Below are 22,707 nucleotides of genomic sequence, written 5' to 3' on the forward strand. Positions count from 1 at the left end.
CAGTTTCTGTCATGCTCTGAGGGACAAGATGTGTCCCCCTGAGAGCATCCCAAAACCCAGCCAGGCTGGGCTTAGTTAGGTAAAAGACATTAAGGAGGGATGATGAAACAGACATTTAAACAGCTATAGCACACTGAGACCAGCATTCAGTACATTCCTGACCAAAAAAAAGGCCCAAGCAAAATCCAAATTGAAGAACTAAGACAAAATATCCAGATAAAACAAAACTTGCAGGCACAGATGAAGGTTTGACGTCAACTCCTGAAACTGAGTCAATGAATTCATGTGTGATTTTTGTTTGTTTGTTTTCAGAAACTTGGGAATCTGTACTGATTTGAGATGAAAAGAAAATAAACCTCTCACAAATTCATTGAGCAAACTATCCTTACCAAAACCATTCTTAACATCTACCAACAGATACAGGTTTCTCTAGTCACTAAAGCAAAAGGCTACAAAGTGCACAGTTTCCACATTATGCAGTATTTTTTTAATTTGAAAACTTTAATGCTCTCTATAAAATCTAGATAAAGTTTTCTTTGTACAAAAAGCAAAGCAAGAAAGTTTTGTTTTCAGATTGTGAGGTTGAAAGCCATAAAACCTTCAGGGAAGACAGGTACTCACGCTGGTAGTTGCACATAAAGCAGGCCTGGGCTGCAATCATCCACTCAGCTCTGGTCTCACAGAAGATGGCAATGTTAGTCTTTGGCTGCTGACCCAAGACTGCTAAGCCATTTCCAAAATTAACAGCTTTAATGTATACATCTTCGTAAGAAAGCCAGGTGTACTTGCCAAGGATGACCTAATAAGAACAATAAAATCAATTTAGAAAATGAAAATCCTTAACACATGTCCTACAACATCTTCACCCATGTGAAGAATCCATGGATGTTAGAGTAACATGTGCTTGAATTGTAACTGCAGTTTATTTAAGATAAAGATGACACTTTTTCTTGCCAAAAGCTACAGGGCCTGTGGAAGTTCCAACATAAATACCATATCACAATGCAATATCTCCATGCATGTTACCACCTCAGTTTCTATTTTCACAGAAGGGAAAGCACACAATTCCCACCATCTTTTGTAGCTTCAGGAGCCCTCTGAAAGACTGTTTGGTTACCTGGCCCACATACCTCTACTTTTTAAATAAGTTTGGTTTATGTAAAGGATGGGAAGCACTAGTTAGCACAGTACATTCTCTGTATTTGCTTTCTTGGATATGTGGGCTACAATTCTACACAAATACAACACTCAGATATTAATTTAAAAAAAAAAAAACAAACCAAACTTGAAAAGGGAAACTGGAATCCAAAAAGCAGTATATCCATGGGCCCTCAGAAATTGTGAAATCCCTTTCCCTTTGTTCTGAAACAAATGTCAAGGGGATGAGCAGTAATAATTTTGCCCTTTTATTACTGTTAAACAAAAGCAGGACAGAAGACAGATAGGAAATGACTGGCAAACCTCAGTTCTGAGAAGTCATGTAGAATGTATTATGCAATCTCACTTTTCCATGTGGGAAAGCTGGTGCACAGTAAAACTGGATTTGAATTTACAGGTTCCTGTGTGGACTTGCACCTTGCAGTACAATTTCCTTACTGACTGACAGGACATTTCTTTGAGACCAACCTAGAAATTTTCATATGTAGATACAGTATGAAGATGTTTTATACTGAAAATCTATACTTCAAATTATTATATCCCACCCATCTATTTATATAAGCACATTGACAATTCTGAAAAACAATTTATTAATCAAGTACTTCAGACATGTTTTTTTACAAAGCATTAGTAATAAATGCAAGCAAACACTACAAAAGCTAGAAAAGCTAGAACTAGAAAAGCTCCTTCATTCTTTTTTCCATATTTCATTCATCAATGGGAACTAAATCTCAAACTTTGAGCTGTCAAATCAACAATTTTTGACATGCAGCTACATTTCTAATGAGTCTGTATTTCCACATCTGCTTCTTTAATAAAACATATTTTAAAATCTCTCTCAAACTCTAACAGAAAAATAAAATTTAGTAGATTTCTGTTGTTAAAACTTTTCCAAACTATTCCTAGTTAACATTAGTTGTAACAATGCATTTTACCTACTACAGCTCACTGCATACTGCTCATTAACCTACTTATTTAGTAGGACAAACAGGTACATGTGCAGCTGCTTGGAATTTCATAAATGTCTTTGTGGGAAAATATCATTTAACAAGCCCAACAAACAACATTTGTCAATAACAGCAATATATGGCAATTCTACCAGAAAATACAGATTTCTCACACAAATATCTGCTCAGTTTTTCCTGGTTTATTTCCAGAAGCTCTGTTTCAGTGGCAAACAGGCTGTTTCAAAACCCAAAACCTGGGAGTCCCTTTTTGTTTCAACACACCAGGATATTTCTGGTGTGGAAAACTCTCACTGCTTCCAAAAAAAATATTGCACCTCTTCCTGTCCATACAAATTTTGGTAATTTGGAATTTAAATTCCAATTTGGGATTTTTTTTTTCCCCAAAGGCAGTATTTTTGGCAGATGGGGAAGTTCTTGACAAGCTCATCAGCTGAAAACAATTTATAGCAGTGACTTGGGCAATACCCTTTCCCTCATTATACTCTGCCTACAGTGCAGCCTCAGGAAAACTGCTCACAAATAATTAGGCCAAGAAATACAAGCAGATTCTTGTTACTGTTTCTGGTAAGCTTGCTAATCCATAACAGGTGTTAGTAATTTCCACCACTCTCACTGAACTGGGGAACATAAATCAGTAATTGGCCAAAAACTATTCTCTCCAAATAATACTTGTGATTCTACTTTTTCCCCCCTTTATTGTCCAAAATAATTCATCTTAGGCTTGTTGATATGTCGTGAAAGATCACTCACTGGTGCTTTCTTTTCTTAAAAAGGAAAAATCCTTTTTAAGGTTGTGTAGCACCATTGGCTGTAGCTATTTATATAAAAATACATTTCTGAAGAACACTGACATGAGAACCTTTTTCAATGCAGCAATTTTGAGTTTTACTTTCCTACTGCCTTGCATATATTCAATTCCAGTGTTCCTTCCCCATGCCCAGTGTTTTTTCTCTATTCCCTCCCTATGACATTTACATAATACACACATTAGTGAATAACAGCTGTTCATAGAGCCAGCTGGGTAATATGGATAGAAGTCCCCTTCTCCTGCATTTCTCTAGCAGCTTCCTGCGCAGGACACAGGGCAGGTTACAGTTTATCTCGCACTCCTCATGTTGGATCGTGTCTCCAAACCCATTTCCCTTCTTGGCCCTGCCCTCAGTAGCTTTTGCTGACATTTTCCAATGCACAGGCAAGAAAGACAAGGAGCTACTGGAGAGAGTGCAGTGAATGCCACAATCATGAGGGGTCTGGAGCATCTCTCCTTCAAGGAGAGACTGCAGGAGCAGTCTCCTGGTTAGTCTGGAGAAGAGAAGACTGAGGAGATCTCATCAATACATACAAAAATCTCAAAGGGGTGCCAAGAACATGGTGCCAGACTCTTTTCAAGGGCTCCCAGTGATGGGACAAGGGGCAATGGCCATGAACTAAAACAGAATAAATTCCACTTCAACATGAGGAAGAACTTCTTGACATTGAGGGTGGAGAGCCCTGGAGCAGCTGCCCAGGGAAGGGGTGGAGTCTCCCTCTGGAGACATCCCAAACCCACCTGGACACGCCCTGTGCCACCTGCTCTGGGTCACCCTGCCTGGGCAGGGGATTGGACTGTATGGATCTCCAGAGGTCCCTTCCAACCCTAACAATGCTGTGATTCTGCTTCTGCTGCCAACAGGTAAGACTGGCATTAGGCACCATAGCCTTTAAACACTCACACATGTTTAACTTAACTTTCAGAGCTTACTTCTGCTTGGTAAATAATGGCAAGAAAATAACTGTCCAAGAGCTAGCAGAAGGGCCCAAGAAGAGAGTTTGGGCAGAGATGGAAGAGCCCCAGAGAGAGCAGGCAGCAGGGGTTTCCCTGGAAGCACAGCATTCCATGGGAGAACGCTGCCCTCTCGTGCTCCAGCCTTCCACTGCAGCCTCAGTCACACCGGCACACAAACACTGGGAGCTATCCAGACTCTACTGATATTTGGAAATCCAGAGAAGCAGAGACTAAACACACATTTTAGTGTGTGTTTTAGTTAGTGTGCGTTTTAGTGTGTGTTTTATTTATTTTACCTGGATTTTAGAAACATATTAAATTTTTTAGTGTAATAAAGGTGAAATAAAACCTTGATAAAGCTGCAGGCTCATGTAGAGTCATTAAACTACCTGATCTCAGTTACCTTTGAAGGTCTTCCTAAAAGTACCTTATGAGGTTTAAAGAACACTGACTATGATTTGGAAACCAGTGATCATGAATTGAATACATTTTCCTGTAAAAGTATATTAAAAATAATACAATGGAGGTTATTTGAAATGCCCACTTTTGGCCTTTTTCACATGAACACCTGGATTGCAGATGAATATATCTGAAAACCCCCACCCTAACATACCACTTACATAGCAATCTATGGTTTTCAACATGGTAAGATTCTTGGCATGGCAAGAACCTTCCTGAACCTTCACTTTAAGTTTCAGTATCAGCAATAATGAGTAAAGCTCTGAATTCACAGAATTGCCCATGTGCTTGCTGTTGCACCCAAGTCTCCCAGGCTTTAGCTGCATCACCTTACCCAACAAAGCTGTGTTTTATTTATTATGCTCCCAGTAATTCTGTTCTTGGTTATCAACCCTTTATAAAGCTGAGCAAGACAAATGAACAACCCCCAAAACAAACAGACATGTCCCTCAAAAAATACAGCAATTAAAGAACACACACAAAGCCAAATCCACATACCAACATAGATCAAAGCAAGCACCTGATGATATAAACGACAACTAAGATGACACAAAATAACAAAGCTCATCTTTTGGGCATTATAAAATTTCAGCTGTGGTTAAATTAAGTCCCTTTTCCAATTAATTACATCTTAATCTCAGAGGTATTTTCAACATTATTTTATACTGACTTAAATACATGGTTTATGAAATGAATATTAGGTATGCATGATATTGGAGAAGGAAATTTCACAGTACAATATGGAAGGAAATAGAATAACTAACCATTTATGAATTACTATGAAAAGCAACAAGTGCATAAGCAAGTATTGTATTTTATTCACATCCATGAATTTTTGCTACTTTGGAATCTGCACAGGAACAAATATTTTTGCAACAATACACTATCATAAAAATTTTAAAAATTACAGATTATCTGAGATATCATTGTTCTCACAAGAAATCAATGGAGTATCTGATCTTAAAGATGTTAAGAAACTCTAAATAATTTTAGCTACAAGTGCAAGGACACTTAGTTTTCCCAATAATCAAAAGCTGAATATTTTACCTTTTTATTGAAATATACATATATATAATATAAAGATATACTGCAATACTGTAAAGTATAGAAATAACCCACATTATACCTAAGAATTAAACTTGTTGTGCACCTTTTTGAAGTACTGCACCAAACCTCAGCAAGCTGGCTTTGTGCTAAAGGGAACCAGGCAATAAAAGGTGCCTGGAATGAAAGAAATCAAAAGAAGAGAACCCTGACATTTAGAATCAACAAGGTATCTTGAGAAATGTTCTGATTTTCCTCACTTGCTAAGACATGCCATGAGACCTTAAGAAACAATGTATTCCCCAACAGGAAAAAAAAAAGAAAACTAAATGGTCTTGTGTGATAATGCCTCAACTTGGAACAAAGTAACAGGAGATTAAGTATGGCAACTGACCACAATGAACCCTTGTGTCGAGCTTAGACAAAATTACCTAACTTGGGTAATTTCTAAACCTAAATACTCACAAAACAAGTAATTTAAGTGGATCAACACAAACATCCTTCAGATTTTCAGATTTCCAATATTCGCAACACTCTGCTTGCATAATGGAAAAGGCTAAAACTCCTAAATCCTTAAGTCTTACATTCAAAATTATGATTAAAAAACAGGGCACATGTTTTTTATGTAAAAAACAGGGCAGCCAAAATTCTGATCTGTGCTCAGAAACCATTCTTTGTACAACATGAACTTTCTGTTTCTTTATAGGGTAATGAGGCAGCAAAATGTGCATCAAGCACATTTCCTTCATGCTGCAAATCTACCTCCACAGCTAAGGGCAAGTTTCACTAACAATAAAGATTATACAAAGATTTTAACAGAACTGAACTTTTCCATATATTCTGTTATTAACCAAATTTGATTTTAAACATACTCCTCTATCAGAATTAAAACTAGTAGCATGAAGATAAATTTTCTCCATCTGCACAGAAACTAATCTTAACTAAAAATTAACTATTGTGGCTATAATAACTTCTAATACAGGAATGCAGAACTTTAACACACAGAGATGCACAAATATGAACATTCTGTTGAAGTATTCTGCCCTTCTTCAGGCAGAAGTGCATTTTTCAATGTGTCTGAACAAATACAAAGCAGCAAATGACAATAAAGGCTTGAACACGATACACTTTAAAAATTAGTCCCTTGAAACAGAGCTGCTGTCAGACACTGAAATCACATCTCCCACACACATCAGGATTACAGATTAGCACAGTAGTTCACCTTAAAGGAGACCAAAAGAAAAAAAGACTCCTCAACCAAATCTGAGCAATCATTTTCCAAACAAAAAATTCTTTTAAGTCCTGAATTCCCCGGACAGAACAGCAAATCCTTAAATCAAACTAAGGCTGCTGGAAAGGCACATCTGAGTACTGGCATCTAGTATTTTTGTATATTTATCTGATGACAGTTCAGAATAACACAAAGGGAGACTTTTTAAAATTCACTTACAAAAGAAACCTTTAAAACCACTTACATCACCAGCTGAATATTAAAAACAAATGCCTAAAACATACTTGTGTTTTTTCTTTGACTGAAACCATAAATAGGACATCTATTCAAGAGTGCAAAAAGGTTTAGATTTGGTTTAAATGCCAAGTATTGAAAGATTGGGAATTAGATAATTTAATTTCTTTTCACAGCTACTGAATCTAAGCAGAGAAATATATTTTTTCCCAGCTTTGCTTTACTGGACTAGAAGTGCTGCATAAAAAAGTAAACATACTTTGGAAAAAAACTCTTGAAGACAGACTGCAAAAAGACTTACCTTTTTAAAAACTTTTCCTGATGGCTGGATTTCATCTTCCTCTTTCAGAATTTCACGTGTTCCCAAGAGTTTTTTGTCCTTATATTTCGTTTTAGCATATTTAAAAACTTTGTCGAGTGTATCACACCCAGGATATAAAACTGAAGCCAAGCAATGCAGACTGTTCACTGATCTGTATGCACCCCCAGGCTTGTTATTCACAGGCCTGGCTTTAACCTGCTTGGCTTTTGCTATAGCCTGCTTTGATCCTGAAAGGATGTACCATGGAATGTATGTTACAAGAGAGTATAACAGCACTATGAAGTTTATAAACTGTAAAAGAATAGGGTTGATGTTATGCTTCAACTTCATTTTGGCCGCTTGAGAATGTTACAAGAGACAGTTTGGAAGCATGGATCAGCTAGAGAGGGGTCCAAAAAGATCTGAAAAGAGAAAAGAAAAAAAGAAAAGGTTAGTAGTAAACTATTACTGTTAGCAAAAGTTATTTTTAAACATGCTATTACAATCCATATCCCAGAAGGTGTCTTTATGCAGGAGTTGGAAGTCTGAGCCCCACACACAAATGAAAGCAGATACATGAGGCAGAGCTGTTCCACCCCCCTTCAGCAGGCTGCAGTACAGTGACATTTGCATCACAGGTATTTATCTGAAAGTGTTTTGTGAATATGCAGTTTAAAAGATCCTCTTCAACATCAGAGCACCTCCATGTGCACCTTCACTACGAATCCCTATGACCTCTGACTGTGAACCATCAGCCTCCAAACAAGCCCTAGGAACAAGGCAATGTCACTCTGCACATGGGAACCCCAACCATTAAGGATGTTAAAATGTTTCCCAAGTGTTGGACACACTGGGGCAGCCACCTGAGAGAAGGAAAGCTGTGTATGTGACAGAACTTTGCTGCTTTATTCCCAGGGACTTCCCATCAGTCCTATGATTTCAGTCTCAGAACCAGTATCCAGTGAGCCCACTTGTACCAATAAATATGAGCTAAGCAATATTGGGTAAATACCAGAAAAGAGCTTATAAATATCCCCAAATTCCTAGCAACAGCACAATGAAGAGATGTGTAACTTTTTCCAGAGTCCTTAATGATGCCAGGATATTCACTTTGTCTTTTTTAAAAGCATAATTTACTATATCTAATGACTGCAATAATGATGCAACTTTCTAATGTATTCTACTGTTGAGTCATGAAATTATGCAATCTGTCTAAAAGATTAAAAAGGTAAATCAACAAAATAACTGAAATCCTTATGGAAATCAGGGATGGTTGTCATAATGGCTAAAGATGAATTTCTGCAACAGTCCATGAGCCATTGGCTGAAAAACAGGGCTTTGTATATAATAAACTACAAATGCACTTCACTCAGTAAGCTTTCAAACTTATTGATACAACTTATTAAAAGCAGTATCATAAATCAAGCAACTAATAATGATGTATACATAATCTGCACAGCTTTTGACAATTCTAAATTAATTTTTATTTATGACATTCATTATTCTGTGCTGATATCTTACACTCTTTGACTTTTCCTCCATTAACTCTCTGAAATCCCTAATAAACAGAAATTTGAGTTGAAAAAAGTAATGTTTAAATCATATAAGATCCTTCAGTAGCAATGGAAAGAAGCCTTGCTTCATTAATCCTAGATCTGCAATCCTTTTGGGAATGGATCAATCCGGCATCCTTCACTTCTAGGATGAGATTCATTCCATCTTTCCCTGAAACACAAAACTTCCTAAAACTCCAAGCAAAAATATTTCATGATCATCTTTTTCCCTAACAAGCTGCTGTAATCTCACTGTTAACAAACTGCCAGCAATGATGCAGTGAAAGAACCAAACAACATCAAAGTCTGTTCTGCAGAGCACCCCGAGACACAAACTCAAATAAGCCACAGGAGCTCTTCACAGCAGGAACTTACTGCAACAAGCAGCAGCGGAGGAAAGATTTAAAATATTTTAAAAATTAAATGGAAGTGCATATATTTTAATGTTCAGATCAAAGGCAAAAAGCAATGACAAACAGAAAACAAACCTAAATAGGCTAAAGGGCAAATTCAGTAATCACTTGAAGAGACTTATGTTCTTAGGGTGCCACTGAAGGATACGTAATGAAAATAATCATGATCCAGCCAATCAGCTACTGCAGGCCAGAAAAATTATACTGTTGTTGATAGCAACACAGAACGAGATGTTTAAAAGCCAAATCCAGAGTTCACACAACAAGAGTTTAGTAATCTTTAAAAATTTTTTATGTTGTACTATTATTTTGCCTGGCACAGTTCAGGAGATGAACATCTTTTTTCTCCTTATAAAGCTGGAGAACTACTCTCTGCCTAAAAAGTAGAAACAGAATTTAACCAAACACTGCTACATATGAAAATTAAAGCAACTCATTTAATAACTTTAGGCAAACTGTATTTCAAAGAATTTTAACACACAGTCAAAGCTGTTCAAATAATATTTTCTCTAGGTTTCATAACTTTCCTTGGTTAGAGAGGCACTGAACCCTTCCAGAACAGCAGCCTCCCATTTCATTTTGCAGTTAGTTATCTCAACAGCTTTATTCTTTCCTCAGAAGGAGAGAGGAACCTTTTCCACTATTTCCATGATAACCATGCCAAGGTGCCATGTCAAGTTCCTCTTCTGGCTCACCCTTGCATAATAACGCCCAAACCTGCAAATCTCTGCTTTGAATTGCAAACATAAATTGTGCTTTGCTCACTATTTAAGGCTGCATTGCAAGGAAGGGTCTAAGGAACACTCCAACAGAACAGACTAAAGTGACAGTCTTGCTCAGAAAAGCAAGCATCCTGTTCTAGAACTCTGCTCTGATGTACCTCTCTTAAATTGCTAATTATTTCAGTTATTCCTTCACAAAAGTGAGCCTATTACCAGTCATCTATTGAAAACAGTTTATTTTAAAAATTAAGACAATTTTTTTCACTAAAAATGTAATATTTTTGAGATTCAAAATTACCTTTTGCAAATGAAGTTTCTTGTCTTACAGGCCGAGTAAGAGTCCATTTTTATCCTTCAAAAATCTTATCACTATGAGATAGCAAACTTCAGCAAGAGAGAGAGTCAAGTGCCAATGTCTTAAGAATTTGGCAATGGATTGAAGACTGTGATACTTACAGAGCATCTATGCTTGTAACTAATTGTAATTACCATTGCAATTGGACATTGGAAAAGTACAATGCCTTTTGGAACAAGAAAGAAAAATATATTCCAGCAGTTTCATTAGCAGAATAGGCTCCAGGGCCTTCGTAGGGTGATGGTTCTAAGGAGAGCTGAGCCATGACACCAAGTTCCTGGGTGGCAATATAAAGGCTCCCCCTCTTTCCCTGTGTAACTGAGGAACAGAAGCTGCATTTTAACTCATCATTTTGTTGATTTGTTTGCTATGTTGTTGAAGAGGAAAATACCAGGTAAGCAAAGGAGATGCAGTTTAAACTGCCTTTGTGCCCCACAGATTTATAACTGCCATTCCCAAGACAACATCAAAGTCAGCTAAGTGGATCACTAAACATTCAATTAAAAAATCATTTTGATGAGAGTGTAGAAGCAAAACTGTACCCTGACTTGAGGCTGGAGTGCTAGATGTAAGGCAATTATGTTTTACAGCAAGCAAAACCAATGCAGCTGAACATGACAGTACATTTTGTCTTGGTTTTTATTTTCCTTTTACAAAAGGTCATTTAACCTCCATTAAGAAAACCACTTTTAATGCCAATGTAAAAGAACAACACTTTACATTAAGATACAATGCTTGCTCATGCATTCTTCTCTGTAACAACTATTATTTCAAAATGCTATTTTATTCTATGCTATTTTAAAAACTCAAAATGAAAATACAGTATTAAAAATCAACCTGCAGAACTAATCTAAAAATTGGAAGTTTCAGTGAAATTTTCAAGGTTATATCAAACCGGGAAGTCCTAAAAGGGAAGCAATGTTTGCTGTTTAATATTCTGTCTTTAAAAAATGTAGTACCCAACAAAACCAAAACTTTGAAATGTTTAGTGAAATACTATACATGGTTTTAACAATATGTTGTACTTTTCAATTTTGGAAGTTGATGACTGCTTCTGACTATAAAAAGAGTAAAAGCAAACCCATCATTTTGGGGCAGGGAACAGAAAGCAGAGGACATGATCCTAAGCAGTTTTTGCAAGTGTGAGACTATGGCACAGTGAGAAAGTTCACTGCATTTTCAGCACTGAAATTTTGTTCTTAGGTAGCTTAATCACTGACAAATAAAAACACATGACATGTGGTAATATTCTAACTCAGTGGTTTGGTCTGCAGATTAGCAGTAGACACTCAGGTTCTTACAGAACATGAGTCCATCCTGGTTTCACATAATCCTGCTGGGGTTTTTGAGGATTCAGTGCTCAGACCCTGACTAGTAATGCAGGAAAGGTTGGGAAGTGAAATCCTGGATGAAAGGGCTGCGAATTTATACAAGAATACAGTTTATAGAAAATCTGCTCAAGCAAAGGGTTCTGGATATGCATAAGAGCTATTCAGTAACATGTCATTCATGTTTAGTCTGGTAGTCACCAAATGGGAAAGAGCAAGACCATAAATTAAGTCTGACACACTTTTTCAACAGCAAAAAGAAGCAGCAACCAGCACACTCATTCATGAGTCTGGAGAAATAAACCAGCACTTTTCAGGACTGATCCTTCTTAATGCATAATCAGTGATTTGGCCTGATATACTACTTATACTAATACTGTTATACCCTTTAGTTTCAGAAGAAAACTTTTGTTAGATGACAAAGAAAAAATCCTTCAAGGAATGTGTTTACTAATTGATCTGCTTATAGCAATTACATGACAATAAAAGCATGAATTAACAAGAAAAAAAGGAACCTTATGCAACTTCTCATCGTGGCAGATACAGGTTCAAGGGCTGATACAAGATGTTCCAGTCTCAGTTTACTCAACAGGAGCTGTCACAGGCAACTGCATGAAATCTAAAAATGGAAAATTCCCATTAAATACAGCAATTATAAAACACATCCTCCATTTTTTCACTCCTATTTTATAAAAAATAAAACCTTTTTCTTATCTGATACTGCACTGTATCACCTCAGAGAGCCCAGGCCCATTGCATGCAAGTTATTACAAAGCCAGATGTGACCCAGAGCACAGGCACTGCTCAGACCTAAGTCCTGTACAACCAAGGTGGCTGCAGCAGCTCTGGCTGAACTCAGGAGCTCATGGTGCTTGTCTCCCTGAGAAATTCTCACTCCCCAGTGCCTTTCAGTGTACAATGAACCATTCTGTACATTCTACCATGTGGGACAGGAAAAAGACAGACCTATCATTGTGTATCCACCCACACAGAGAATGCACTTCAGCCTGAGCAATAAAATATTCTTGAACATTTTACAAAAGGACTTAATAAAATAGTAATCATTATATTTATTGATTTTGCTCTACTATACATTAAAGTTTTATTTATTGTGCTTTGCAGAAAGAAGTCTTGAAAACCTGTGCCAGCCAATCACATTTAAAATAGGCCAATGTAAACATTTTGTACTTATTACCTTTATGCAAACATTACTATTTACACAGTTCTTAAAGATAATCTTTTCCAGTGTCAGTGGATTAACTATTTGCTGTTTGAGGTGAGCACCCAGGGCGCTCACTGCCCTGGTTTTTGACTTCCATGACTTCACGCATAATAACCAAACTCCAACCCAGAGACTCCAAGATACTCTTGCAAAAAGACACCATTTTGGTCAACAATTTATAGTTGTAGAAATAAATATTAAATTTCTCTTATCGGTGGATCTTGCAAAAAAAATCCCCCTGATTTATTAACATTCACTGTAAGGATAAAAATGTTATACACTGGGTTAGACTTTAACAGACAAAATAGAGTATCTTCATGTACTGCCCAATCTCTTCATTACAGAATAGAAAAATAGGAGTTCTCAAGACAATATAACAAAGCCCTTCATACTTTAAACTGTACCAAAAAATAGCCTATATTAGTTTACATCTGGACTCAAAAAGTAACATTAACAACCCTGAAGAGGCAGGCTTTTACTACATCTGGAATTCACTCAAGAGCTGTCAGTATTTGCCAGCACTCAGCAAGTAAGTCTTTCTTTTACAAAAAAGAAGAGACCAAAAAGAAAGAAATCCCCATCACTGATTTAAAAATACTCATGTAGTCATCTATATAAACATAAGGCAAACCAAATGTGCACAGACACAACAGCCAATGCTTCACAAGGCAACTCACTGGACTGTGGAGCAAGGAGGGCCCAAGGCAATGAACAGGGCAGAGGAGAAGCCCAAACATGCACCTACCTAAGGGGAAGGTCTCCTTGGCAAGATGGGTTTAAGGGACAGCTCTATTTGAAAACAGATGCTCTTCATAGGTACAGCAAAAGTGTTTTCACATATTTCTTGAAACAAAGGATAGAAATCCCAGCAAGCCCTACTGAATGCTGGAAATGGATGCTTTGGGTCCCTGGAGAGGAACTGGTCCTCAGTACATCCTCCCAAATTGGAAGCAACAACATCATGGGCACAAGGACACATCTCACCTCCCCAGCCACCCTTCACTGCTTCCCACAGGCCTCTCCTCCCACCACCTCCTGCACTCCCTGGGCTCTGCCCCCCTGGCCCTGCCTGTGGGGGCTGTGCTGCCCCCCTGGCCCTGCCTGTGGGGGCTGTGCTGCCCCCCTGGCCCTGCCTGTGGGGGCTGTGCTGCCCCCCTGGCCCTGCCTGTGGGGGCTGTGCTGCCCCCCTGGCCCTGCCTGTGGGGGCTGTGCTGCCCCCCTGGCCCTGCCTGTGGGGGCTGTGCTGCCCCCCTGGCCCTGCCTGTGGGGGCTGTGCTGCTCTCCAGGCCGTCCTGGCAGGCCCCTCTCTCCCAGGCCCTGTGGTTCCCACACCAGTGCACACGCTGTCCTTGTCCCCTGCTTGCTGATTTTCCAGCCTCTGACCCCTCCCAGTCTCCCTTTTCCAGGCTGCTGCTGGGTCTCAGCATCTCTTCTAGCACAAGGGAGACCTTCCATGAGCCTGCCAAACATCCCCAGAACCCTCCTCCAGGCAGACCTGGACGCTGTTACAAACAGGAGTGCCTCTCTGCAGTCAGGCTGGGAACAGGTCCGTGGCTCTGTCCCAAAGGACATCTGCTTTCAACAGGGAGGAACAGCACAGCTCAACACTGACCCCCAGGAACCCCCACCCACTGGGAACAAACCCAGCAGGACCTTCCTCAGCAGCTCCACATGACCACACAGGCATGGAACAGCCTCTGCTACAGAGAGAGCTACAAGAGGACTGCATGGCTGTAACACAGGCGCACACTCAGCCAGAGGTTCTCCTGAAACTCTTTCAAGCACACAAGAATGAAAGTAATTCCCACATCAACTGCAGTCCCTGATGTCTCACTCCCAGTCCTGGACAGGAGACAACCTGTCTGTCCCTGGACTCTCCCCTCCCTGCTGCTCCACATTCTGTGAACTGCTGTGGTCTCACACAGAAAGAGGGATGGTGGGACACTAAAATTGCTACTGATTATGTCTCTGTCCTCAAAAGAAAACAGATCCTTAGGATATTGACTGAAGAACACTCTCTGAAAGTACAGGTAGGGCAATTCTGAGCTACCTTGCTCAGATCGTCTGCAGCCTCCAGCTGTGACCCACTGCCAGCACAAGGCTGGGTGAACCCTAAGGCTCTTTAAATGCTTCCCCTCGCTCTGCCAGGGAGCACAGGGCTGGCAGATGGCCAGAGCCAGCACAGCACTCCCAATCCTGCTTCCACAGCTCAACCCACTCAAGGCTTCAGCATAAGCACATCTACAACCCAGCTCCAGTCCTGAGGGAACCTCAGGCACTGCTCTGCAGGAGCGTGGCTCTGAACAGCACAGGGGTATAGTACAAGTCCTAGTAAAAGATCTGTATTGTATTTTAATATCTGTATATAGGCCTTGCCCTGATAAGCCCTGGTTGTTTTTGATGGGCTGCAGCTGTGGCTAGTGAAGATAACTGCGATAAAAGGGGGTGGGCTTGGCCAGTCAGGGAGAGCCTGGAAGGAGCCCTGACTAAGAAGCAGCAACAAGCAGAAGAAGTCTGTGCTGTGAAGAACTGCCCCCAAGAAATTTCTAAAGTCCTGTACCTTCTCAATGATATATGATTGCAACAGTATGGGAATCTAGAAATCAGATAACAACAAGACAGGGGCACACAGAGCAGCAGGGAACAGGCACCATGACCTGCAACAAACCAGCTCCCAGGTAGGAGTTTGACACACTGCTGGGGCAGCAAAGGGTGTGCATGAACTGCACAGCCCCAGGCTGTGATTTCAGAGTGGCTCAGGCAGATTTAACGCTGGGCTGCTAATAAAAACAGACTGCTCATCTCCAAAAGGTAATTCCACTCTTGCCCTCCACTGTATCAACACACCGGTGCCTGTGTGGCTAGGAGTGAGTCAGATTAGCTTGTTGATCCAGTTTAAGCCCTCTCCTTCTCACGGTGGAACGGTGGATCTTGTGGATTTTCCTTTATATCAACTTCGTTTGGAGCCTACCCTGAGTCACTGCAATCACCTAAATCAACAGAAAATTAGCACTACAAAAGATGTTTTCTTCTGCTACGGCAAACTGAGTAACCATGACCTGACAGGAGTTACTGACAAGGCAAAACCCGAGGAGCAGAGGGAAGGCAGGAGCCTGGCAGGGGAGCTGCAGATGAAATCCCACTGGGCTGTGGATGAAGCAGGCTCAGCACAGGGACAGCAGGATGGACACCCTGTGACACGGGTGTCACAGCACTCTGCTCTGGGGATTAACCTGCTGCTCTCCTGCTCATAATCTCACTGCTTACTTCTACAGGAGCTCAGCCTTGGGGGGTTTCAAATGCTACAGGCTTAAATACCTTTAAACTTTGGGTATGGGCTCATACACATCCTATAAACACAAAGGGGTTTAATTTATGTCCTTCACATGTCAATGCTATGTTTGTAAAATTATACTCCAATTTCCTTAGGAAGCAGCCAAAAGGCATGTTATTAGGATTAATAAATTATTGCGTCCTTGTTAAACACCAAGATACTACAAAGGTAGGAATTACATGAACCAAAGAAGTCCATCTACCCTAGAGAGACACTCTCTACAGTATTAACTAAATTTTGATACAAAGGAGGAAGTTTTATTATCTAGAAAATATTCCTTTTCCTCTTGTAGATTAATTTACGTCAAGTAGGAAAAAAAAAATCACACCTAGTGTTGGCAGACAACAGGGAGCCAAATGCAGAAACACAGAACTAAACTAGACAGAAGGAACTTCTTCAGGGCACAGAACTGTTCTTTCTCTAAAATAGAGCCTTAGCATATCCAGTTATTCTAAAAAGGTAATGGTAAGTGGGTATTAAAAACTTCAATTTGATATCAACCTCTTTTAGGTACACCCAACCCCTACTGTCTGCAATATCACAGCACACTGCAGGACAGCAAGGTTTGTACATTTCTCCTTCCTAACAAAACAGAGTGACATCTATAAGAAACTGAAAGCTAAAGTGACATCACAAAGCAGACAAACAAAACAGACAAACAGATTTATTTCCCCCACAAAAAAGCTACAGGATTCCAATGCACAGCCTGACTGCACAGGCTACAAGATTGAGTTTAAACCTTTGTTCCAGGTGAAAAATAAAACTAAATCAAAGTGAGTTCAACACTAACAAGCTGCAGGAACAATAATTAAACACTCCTAAAGCTACCTTGCCTTGTAAGGTGAACACCCTTCCAATAAAATCAACTAAAAATGCAAGCCTCGTTGTAACACTGCATCTTAGATTTTTTCTATTTAAAACATTTTAAAACTTATTTTCCTTAAATAAGGGTTTTTTTTAATTTATCCAAGACAGGTTAGATATTTAGTGGATTGACAAACACATCTTTATTAATAAAAACAATAAAACACAGGTCTAATGTGACAACTTTGTCAGCAAACCTGAAAGCGCTTCCCAAAAACAATTGTGCTAAACCCACTTCTTTAAAATCTTGTATGCCAGAACACAATCCAGTGCTGCTCCATCTTTCATCTCCTTCCCCTCCCACTACATACATGACACTTCATGGCAAACAAGTGTCTTAAATCGTTTCAGGCACTTTGCCAGACACTGTCAATACACTGCTTCCATTCCTTTTCACAAGCAATTATTAGAGCATTTAAGAAATGCATTTAGTGTCAAACTAAATTAAATGTTTTCATGTTTGTAACAGAGAAAAGAAGAAACTAATGGGTAAAGTACCTTACTAGTGGAGAAGGCCTCAGAGGAACTTTAGTCTCTGCCAATTCACTGCTAGAGAGAGATGAAACCACCAATTTCCCCAGCATCCTGCTGGATTTTCAAACCACAGACACAAATTAAACGTGGAAGAGTACATAAGCACCACGGCACATACAGTATGAAAAAGTCTGCATAAAAATAAGCCAGAAGCCTCAGCAGTAACCTTTGCCTACTGATTGAGTGGTGGAACAGCTGAGTTATCACTGCCAGCTTATCACTCCAAATTCCTACAGTCATTTTCCGGCTCGTTTAAGTCAATTGCCCTAAGTGCTTCCACTGGGAGGCAGACTCTGCTCTCCATCCCGATCCAAGGGACTCACCAGAATGCCTTCATGTGCTGTTTTCTACTACAAAACACAGCCTAAGATCAGCTCTCCAGTTTCTGGGAAATCTGAAATGCTAAGGCATGAACAGCTCTGGCTTGTTTGCTTCTTAGCAAATAGAACAAAAATAGATGGTCTACTGCCATACATTCAATGTGATTTGTACTGTATCCTAGTCATGTATTCATTAGATCAGAACCAAAAAAATTTAACAAAACAATCCCACATATTTTTAACTGTAAAGGTGCTTTGGGATTTTTTTCTCCAGCAGAAGCTATACATGCAGAAAATTGTTCTTACTTTTAGATAAATTTGAGTTCATGTAGTGCCACAGTAAAAATTATAACCCATTACCCTATATTCATTTTTCAGTTCATTTTGGCCAGGTCTGAAATCTGGTAAGCCTGTATATTTACGTGGTCTTTGCCTTCTTCCTTTAACATTTCTTCTCTATTTGGGATGGGATTTTGTCAGGGATAAGTGTTGACCCTGATGCTGGCTCATTCGCTGGTGTGCAAGGTCAACTCACACACACCAAGATGAGATATTTGATTTCTTTATTCTAGTTTGCACAAAGGAGGGATCCAGGTGTAACCCCACAAAGTCAGCAGAACTTGACACTAGTTACACCTTTTACCAAGGCCATCAGTGTTACAAATACACATAACTAGTACTCAAGCCCCTGTTCACTGGTTACCTCTCTCAGCACTCCTTGCCCATCAGCCCACATGCCCAGCCCTTCTCTGCACTGGGGTCAGGCTCTGATTTCAGTGGGTGCTCATGGGTGGGTGCCCATGAACCCCTGCAGAACCCCCTTTGCCCAGCCACTGCTCAGTCCTGCTGACTCCACTCCTGTGCCCCTGTCCCGACAGCCCTCTCAGCTTGGATTGTGCTCCCCTTCCCTCCAAACACAACATCAGCCAAGCCTACAAGTCTCTACAGGTTTCACAATGCAATTGCTTCACCAGAACTGCCTACCCATAGCTACTAATTAACATCAAAACAACTGCACAGCTCGGCGCAAATCTTGGGGGACTTGATAACCTTACACCAGAAGCTCCTGAAAAACAAGCAGCAGATGAATACTCAGGTAACAAAAGAAATCTGAGAGAACAAAATAGAAGATATAGACTTCACAGGAAAAAGTGTGAAAATTCCAAGTCTTTAGGCAAATTTCTCACGAGAAAAATATCAGATGAACAATACATATAAGAGAATTTTACAATACATTTCAAAGCAACAAGGACATCCGCAGCATGATCTAAGTTATCAAAGTGATAAAGTGGGATGTTTCACCATTTAATTTGAAAGGCTAAATGACATTAGCTGGTGACATTTTTAATACACTTTCTCTTTTGAAGGATAAATACATTCTCAGGTTTCAATTATTTGGAGTTTTGCTAGATTTGGTTTGGTTTGTTATTTCTTTTTAAACATCGTGTCTAGTCATCTACAGATTTACTGTCAAAATAAATGGAATTAAGTGGATCCCACACGAATATCTACTTTTCTCACATCCCATGCTCTCTACTGTAGTGCTCCAAACCCCAGAACAGGAGCAACCCCTCTCCTCTGGCCTGCAATGGAAGTCACAAGTCCTTCAGGAAGGATCACCACTTTATTAAGGAAACACTGCTGCTCCCAACCCACGTGCATGGTTCAGATTGTGTAATCCAACATTCAGTCTTGGTACAATGAAGAAATGCCCCTCAATCCACACAGCAGAAAAACAAAAGAAATGCAATTTATAAAAACCACAGCCCTAGCAGGTCTTGTCTCAAGCCAATACTCACACAGGATTCATTGGGAGTTTCAGAGTTTGTGGACTGAATCTCTTGTAAGGACTAACCAAAACATCTCAAAAGTAGTGCTTCACTCCAGCAGCAATATAAATGCAAAAAATAACCAGTGGAGCTTTTCCTGAGCACAAACACAAAGAGAGAAATGAAATTTGCTCCAAGTTCTGGGAATATGTAATTTTCACTTTTGGTAACTTTACTTCTGCCACAGGTTAAAAACCTATTCTCAAAAGCAGAGTTATCTGCTTCTTAGATTGCTCACAGTGGTGTCTGTGAAACTCCACATCCTAAACACCCAGGTTTACAGATTATTAAGCCTGACTCTTAAACTGGTTTAACAGAAATACTTTGCTTAAGATTTGGAGTATATGTCCAAATGCAACTATTGTCCTGCAATGACCAGAAACTGCCTCCCTCCTAGTATTATTTAGGACCTAATGCTAAAAAATAACTTCACTTATTTAACTTCAGATTTCAAAAAACTCCAACTAAACCAAACCAATTTATAAGGCACCAAAAATGCTGCACACACAATCAGTAGAAATGGGACTTCAGTAAATATTTCCTATGGATACAAGCATAGCCCCATAAACACCAAATTGCTAAAAAGAACTGGAAAGCCTGGAAACCATGAGCAAACCATTGACCAATCAAGCACTTGATGAAATCTGGGGAAAACTACCAAAGATGATTTTGGCTGTTAATGCTTCAGCCTCACTTCATCTAATTATGGTCAGACAGCACATTTTGCATTCAACAAGTTGTGTGGTGACTGATGGCAAGTCACAAAAGGCTGAGCTACAGAAAGACAAGTAGGCTGATTCTCTGCAAACTGCTTTGTGTGGTTTTATTTCTTTTGGCTGCTCTAAAGTTCCAGGGACAGTGGGGAATATGGTACTACAAAATAAAGAAACAGCCAAGGAAAAAGAAAATACTCAAATTCAGTGTTTTCCTAAAGAGCTACTTGATCTAGATTTTATATCTATACTGCTTGGAGAAAAATTACTCTTGTTCAAAATCCAGCACTATAATTTATTTAACCATGGCATAAAGAAGTCTACCCTGCTTATTTGAGTCATCATTCTATTTTCTAGCTTTAGAAATAACAGAGTATCAGGACAACCTCTCTCCATCACACTGGAACAAATATCCTTTTCTCTCTTTTTATCACTCTTCCTTTTGTAAGCAAAGCAAGGCAGGATCAGTCATGAACATGCTCCACAATTGCATAACTCAAAGCAAGCAGGGAACAAGGTCTCATTAAATTAGAAGCCATTTTATTCTCTGAGAAGCAGCATTACACAAGTGTGCTTCTCAGCTCCAAGCTCTTATGTGCCACCCTTAAAAACAAAACATACAAACACAGGTGGTGACAATCAGAGGACAATATCCAGTGCCCACAGATATGTTCAGACTGGGATGAAGGTGAGGAAGGAACTCCTCATCCTCCCAGGAGATCACTCAAGTCAGTGGCTCAGGATCAGTACACAAATACTGCGTAGGTAGAGGGAGGTTTGGGTAGAAGAGATTCCTGTTTTTCTCTTCAGGGAAATCAAACACACCCTTAGACTCTGATTATGTAAACATGACCAAAATTGAGGTACGTGGCTGGGCAGAGCCTTCACTGCTAAGTTTCAAGAGCATTGACCTTTTTAAAAAAGAAAGGTACCACCACCACAAATGGTAGCAACACCATTTGTAAGAATTTTGTGAATATTCTCAGGAAAAATTATTTTGTCTGTCTTATACAGATGTCAGCATTACATTAATACAATCTGACAAGGTGGAAGTCCAGAATAGACTATTAAATATTTCTAGAAGTAGAATATAAATATTTCAAATGTTTCATGAGCTGCTAGCATTTCAAACAAGAGAAATAAATCTTGCTGTTAAAAAAAAAAACCAAAGAATCATGAAATATTAAGCTAATGATGTAATTAAAATACATGCAGTTTCAACCACTGTACTCTTAGAATCTGTTATCTTAGATGTATACACATCTATAGATACACAAAAAAACAAGTCAGGGTAGCAGATGTGTCAGTCCTTTCACAAGCTGACCTGGCCACAACTGCATTTGTGACTGTGTAACACAGGATTTGGGCAGAGGACTATTTTTTTCTTAACTATAACTGATTTTATTAGCAAATTAAAGATTTAATTTTTTTGAGTGTCTGCTTTACCTAGCTTTCCTGATCAAAAACCCTCACCCCCACTTCCAACATCCACTAACAGCCTTGCCTTGGTGACCTGGACATTCACACATGAGCACACAGCCCTGCTGGGAAGTGGATTTGTACCTTGCTCTTGAAAGTACTGGATGTTACCACATTAAGCCTTTTGTGCAGATTGTAAGAAAAGCAGGTAACAATCTCCACAAGCACCCTCAAGAAAGGTGAAAAAATGAAATCTACCCAGTTTTCAGCACTGCAGAATTGGAAAATATTTTCTATGCATCTCAAAGTTATCCATTAGGAAAAGCATTTCTCTATTCACAGTTTCTCTAGAACAATGCAGTGCAGCAATACTTCATCAGGACAATTAAACTGCAGCTGTAAATGCCTGGAAAGTTCTGTTACCAGGGCTGTACAAGTCATTTGTGGACTTACAATGGGACAGACCAAACCCAGCTTGCCACAAAGATCACCAAGCTCCTGCCTGAGCACTCCTGGGACAGCTGTCTCCCCTGGGTGCCTGCTGCCTTTACCTCTCTTCAGCACTCACCAACAAAAATCCTCACAGAACCTGCAGACAGAGAAAAGCAGATGTTTCTCTACATACCCATTTAAATCCTCCTGCAAGCCATCACCTCCTGCTGCTTCTATTCCCTTCTGCCTTTCTCCATACCCATACACTCAAAGCCAACTACAGATACTTCTTTACCAAACACAAATTATCAACTCATCTGAATTCGGAGTTAACCACAGGTGCTCCACTTTCCAGTTTTTCATGGGTTCTCACAGAATGAGCTCATAAACATTGATTTTAATAATGGTTTGGTGAAACAACTGCAGTCCACACTCAGTTTCACAGACTGTCTTCTCATACTGTCTTAACTTTGGTTGGCAGAAATTTTGCTGTATGTCTGATTAACAGA

The 22,707-nt window shown here is 39.6% G+C and overlaps 1 protein-coding gene across 2 annotated transcripts in view; it reads right to left on the reverse strand.

Moving 5' to 3' along the window:
• Window positions 1–22,707, reverse strand: part of ACSL3 (acyl-CoA synthetase long chain family member 3) — a 50,607-nt gene that overhangs the window by 22,761 nt on the left and 5,139 nt on the right. For both annotated transcript variants that reach the window (XM_059479340.1, XM_059479341.1), the window contains exons 2-4: window positions 12,047–12,150; window positions 7,161–7,582; window positions 622–799 (exon numbers count right to left, since the gene is read on the reverse strand). In XM_059479340.1, coding sequence (XP_059335323.1) covers window positions 622–799; window positions 7,161–7,511 — 529 coding nt within the window. In that variant the 5' untranslated portion in view covers window positions 7,512–7,582; window positions 12,047–12,150. The remainder of the gene's footprint in view (window positions 1–621; window positions 800–7,160; window positions 7,583–12,046; window positions 12,151–22,707) is intronic.

Source organism: Ammospiza nelsoni, chromosome 10, assembly GCF_027579445.1.
Source record: "Ammospiza nelsoni isolate bAmmNel1 chromosome 10, bAmmNel1.pri, whole genome shotgun sequence".
Taxonomy (NCBI): domain Eukaryota; kingdom Metazoa; phylum Chordata; class Aves; order Passeriformes; family Passerellidae; genus Ammospiza; species Ammospiza nelsoni.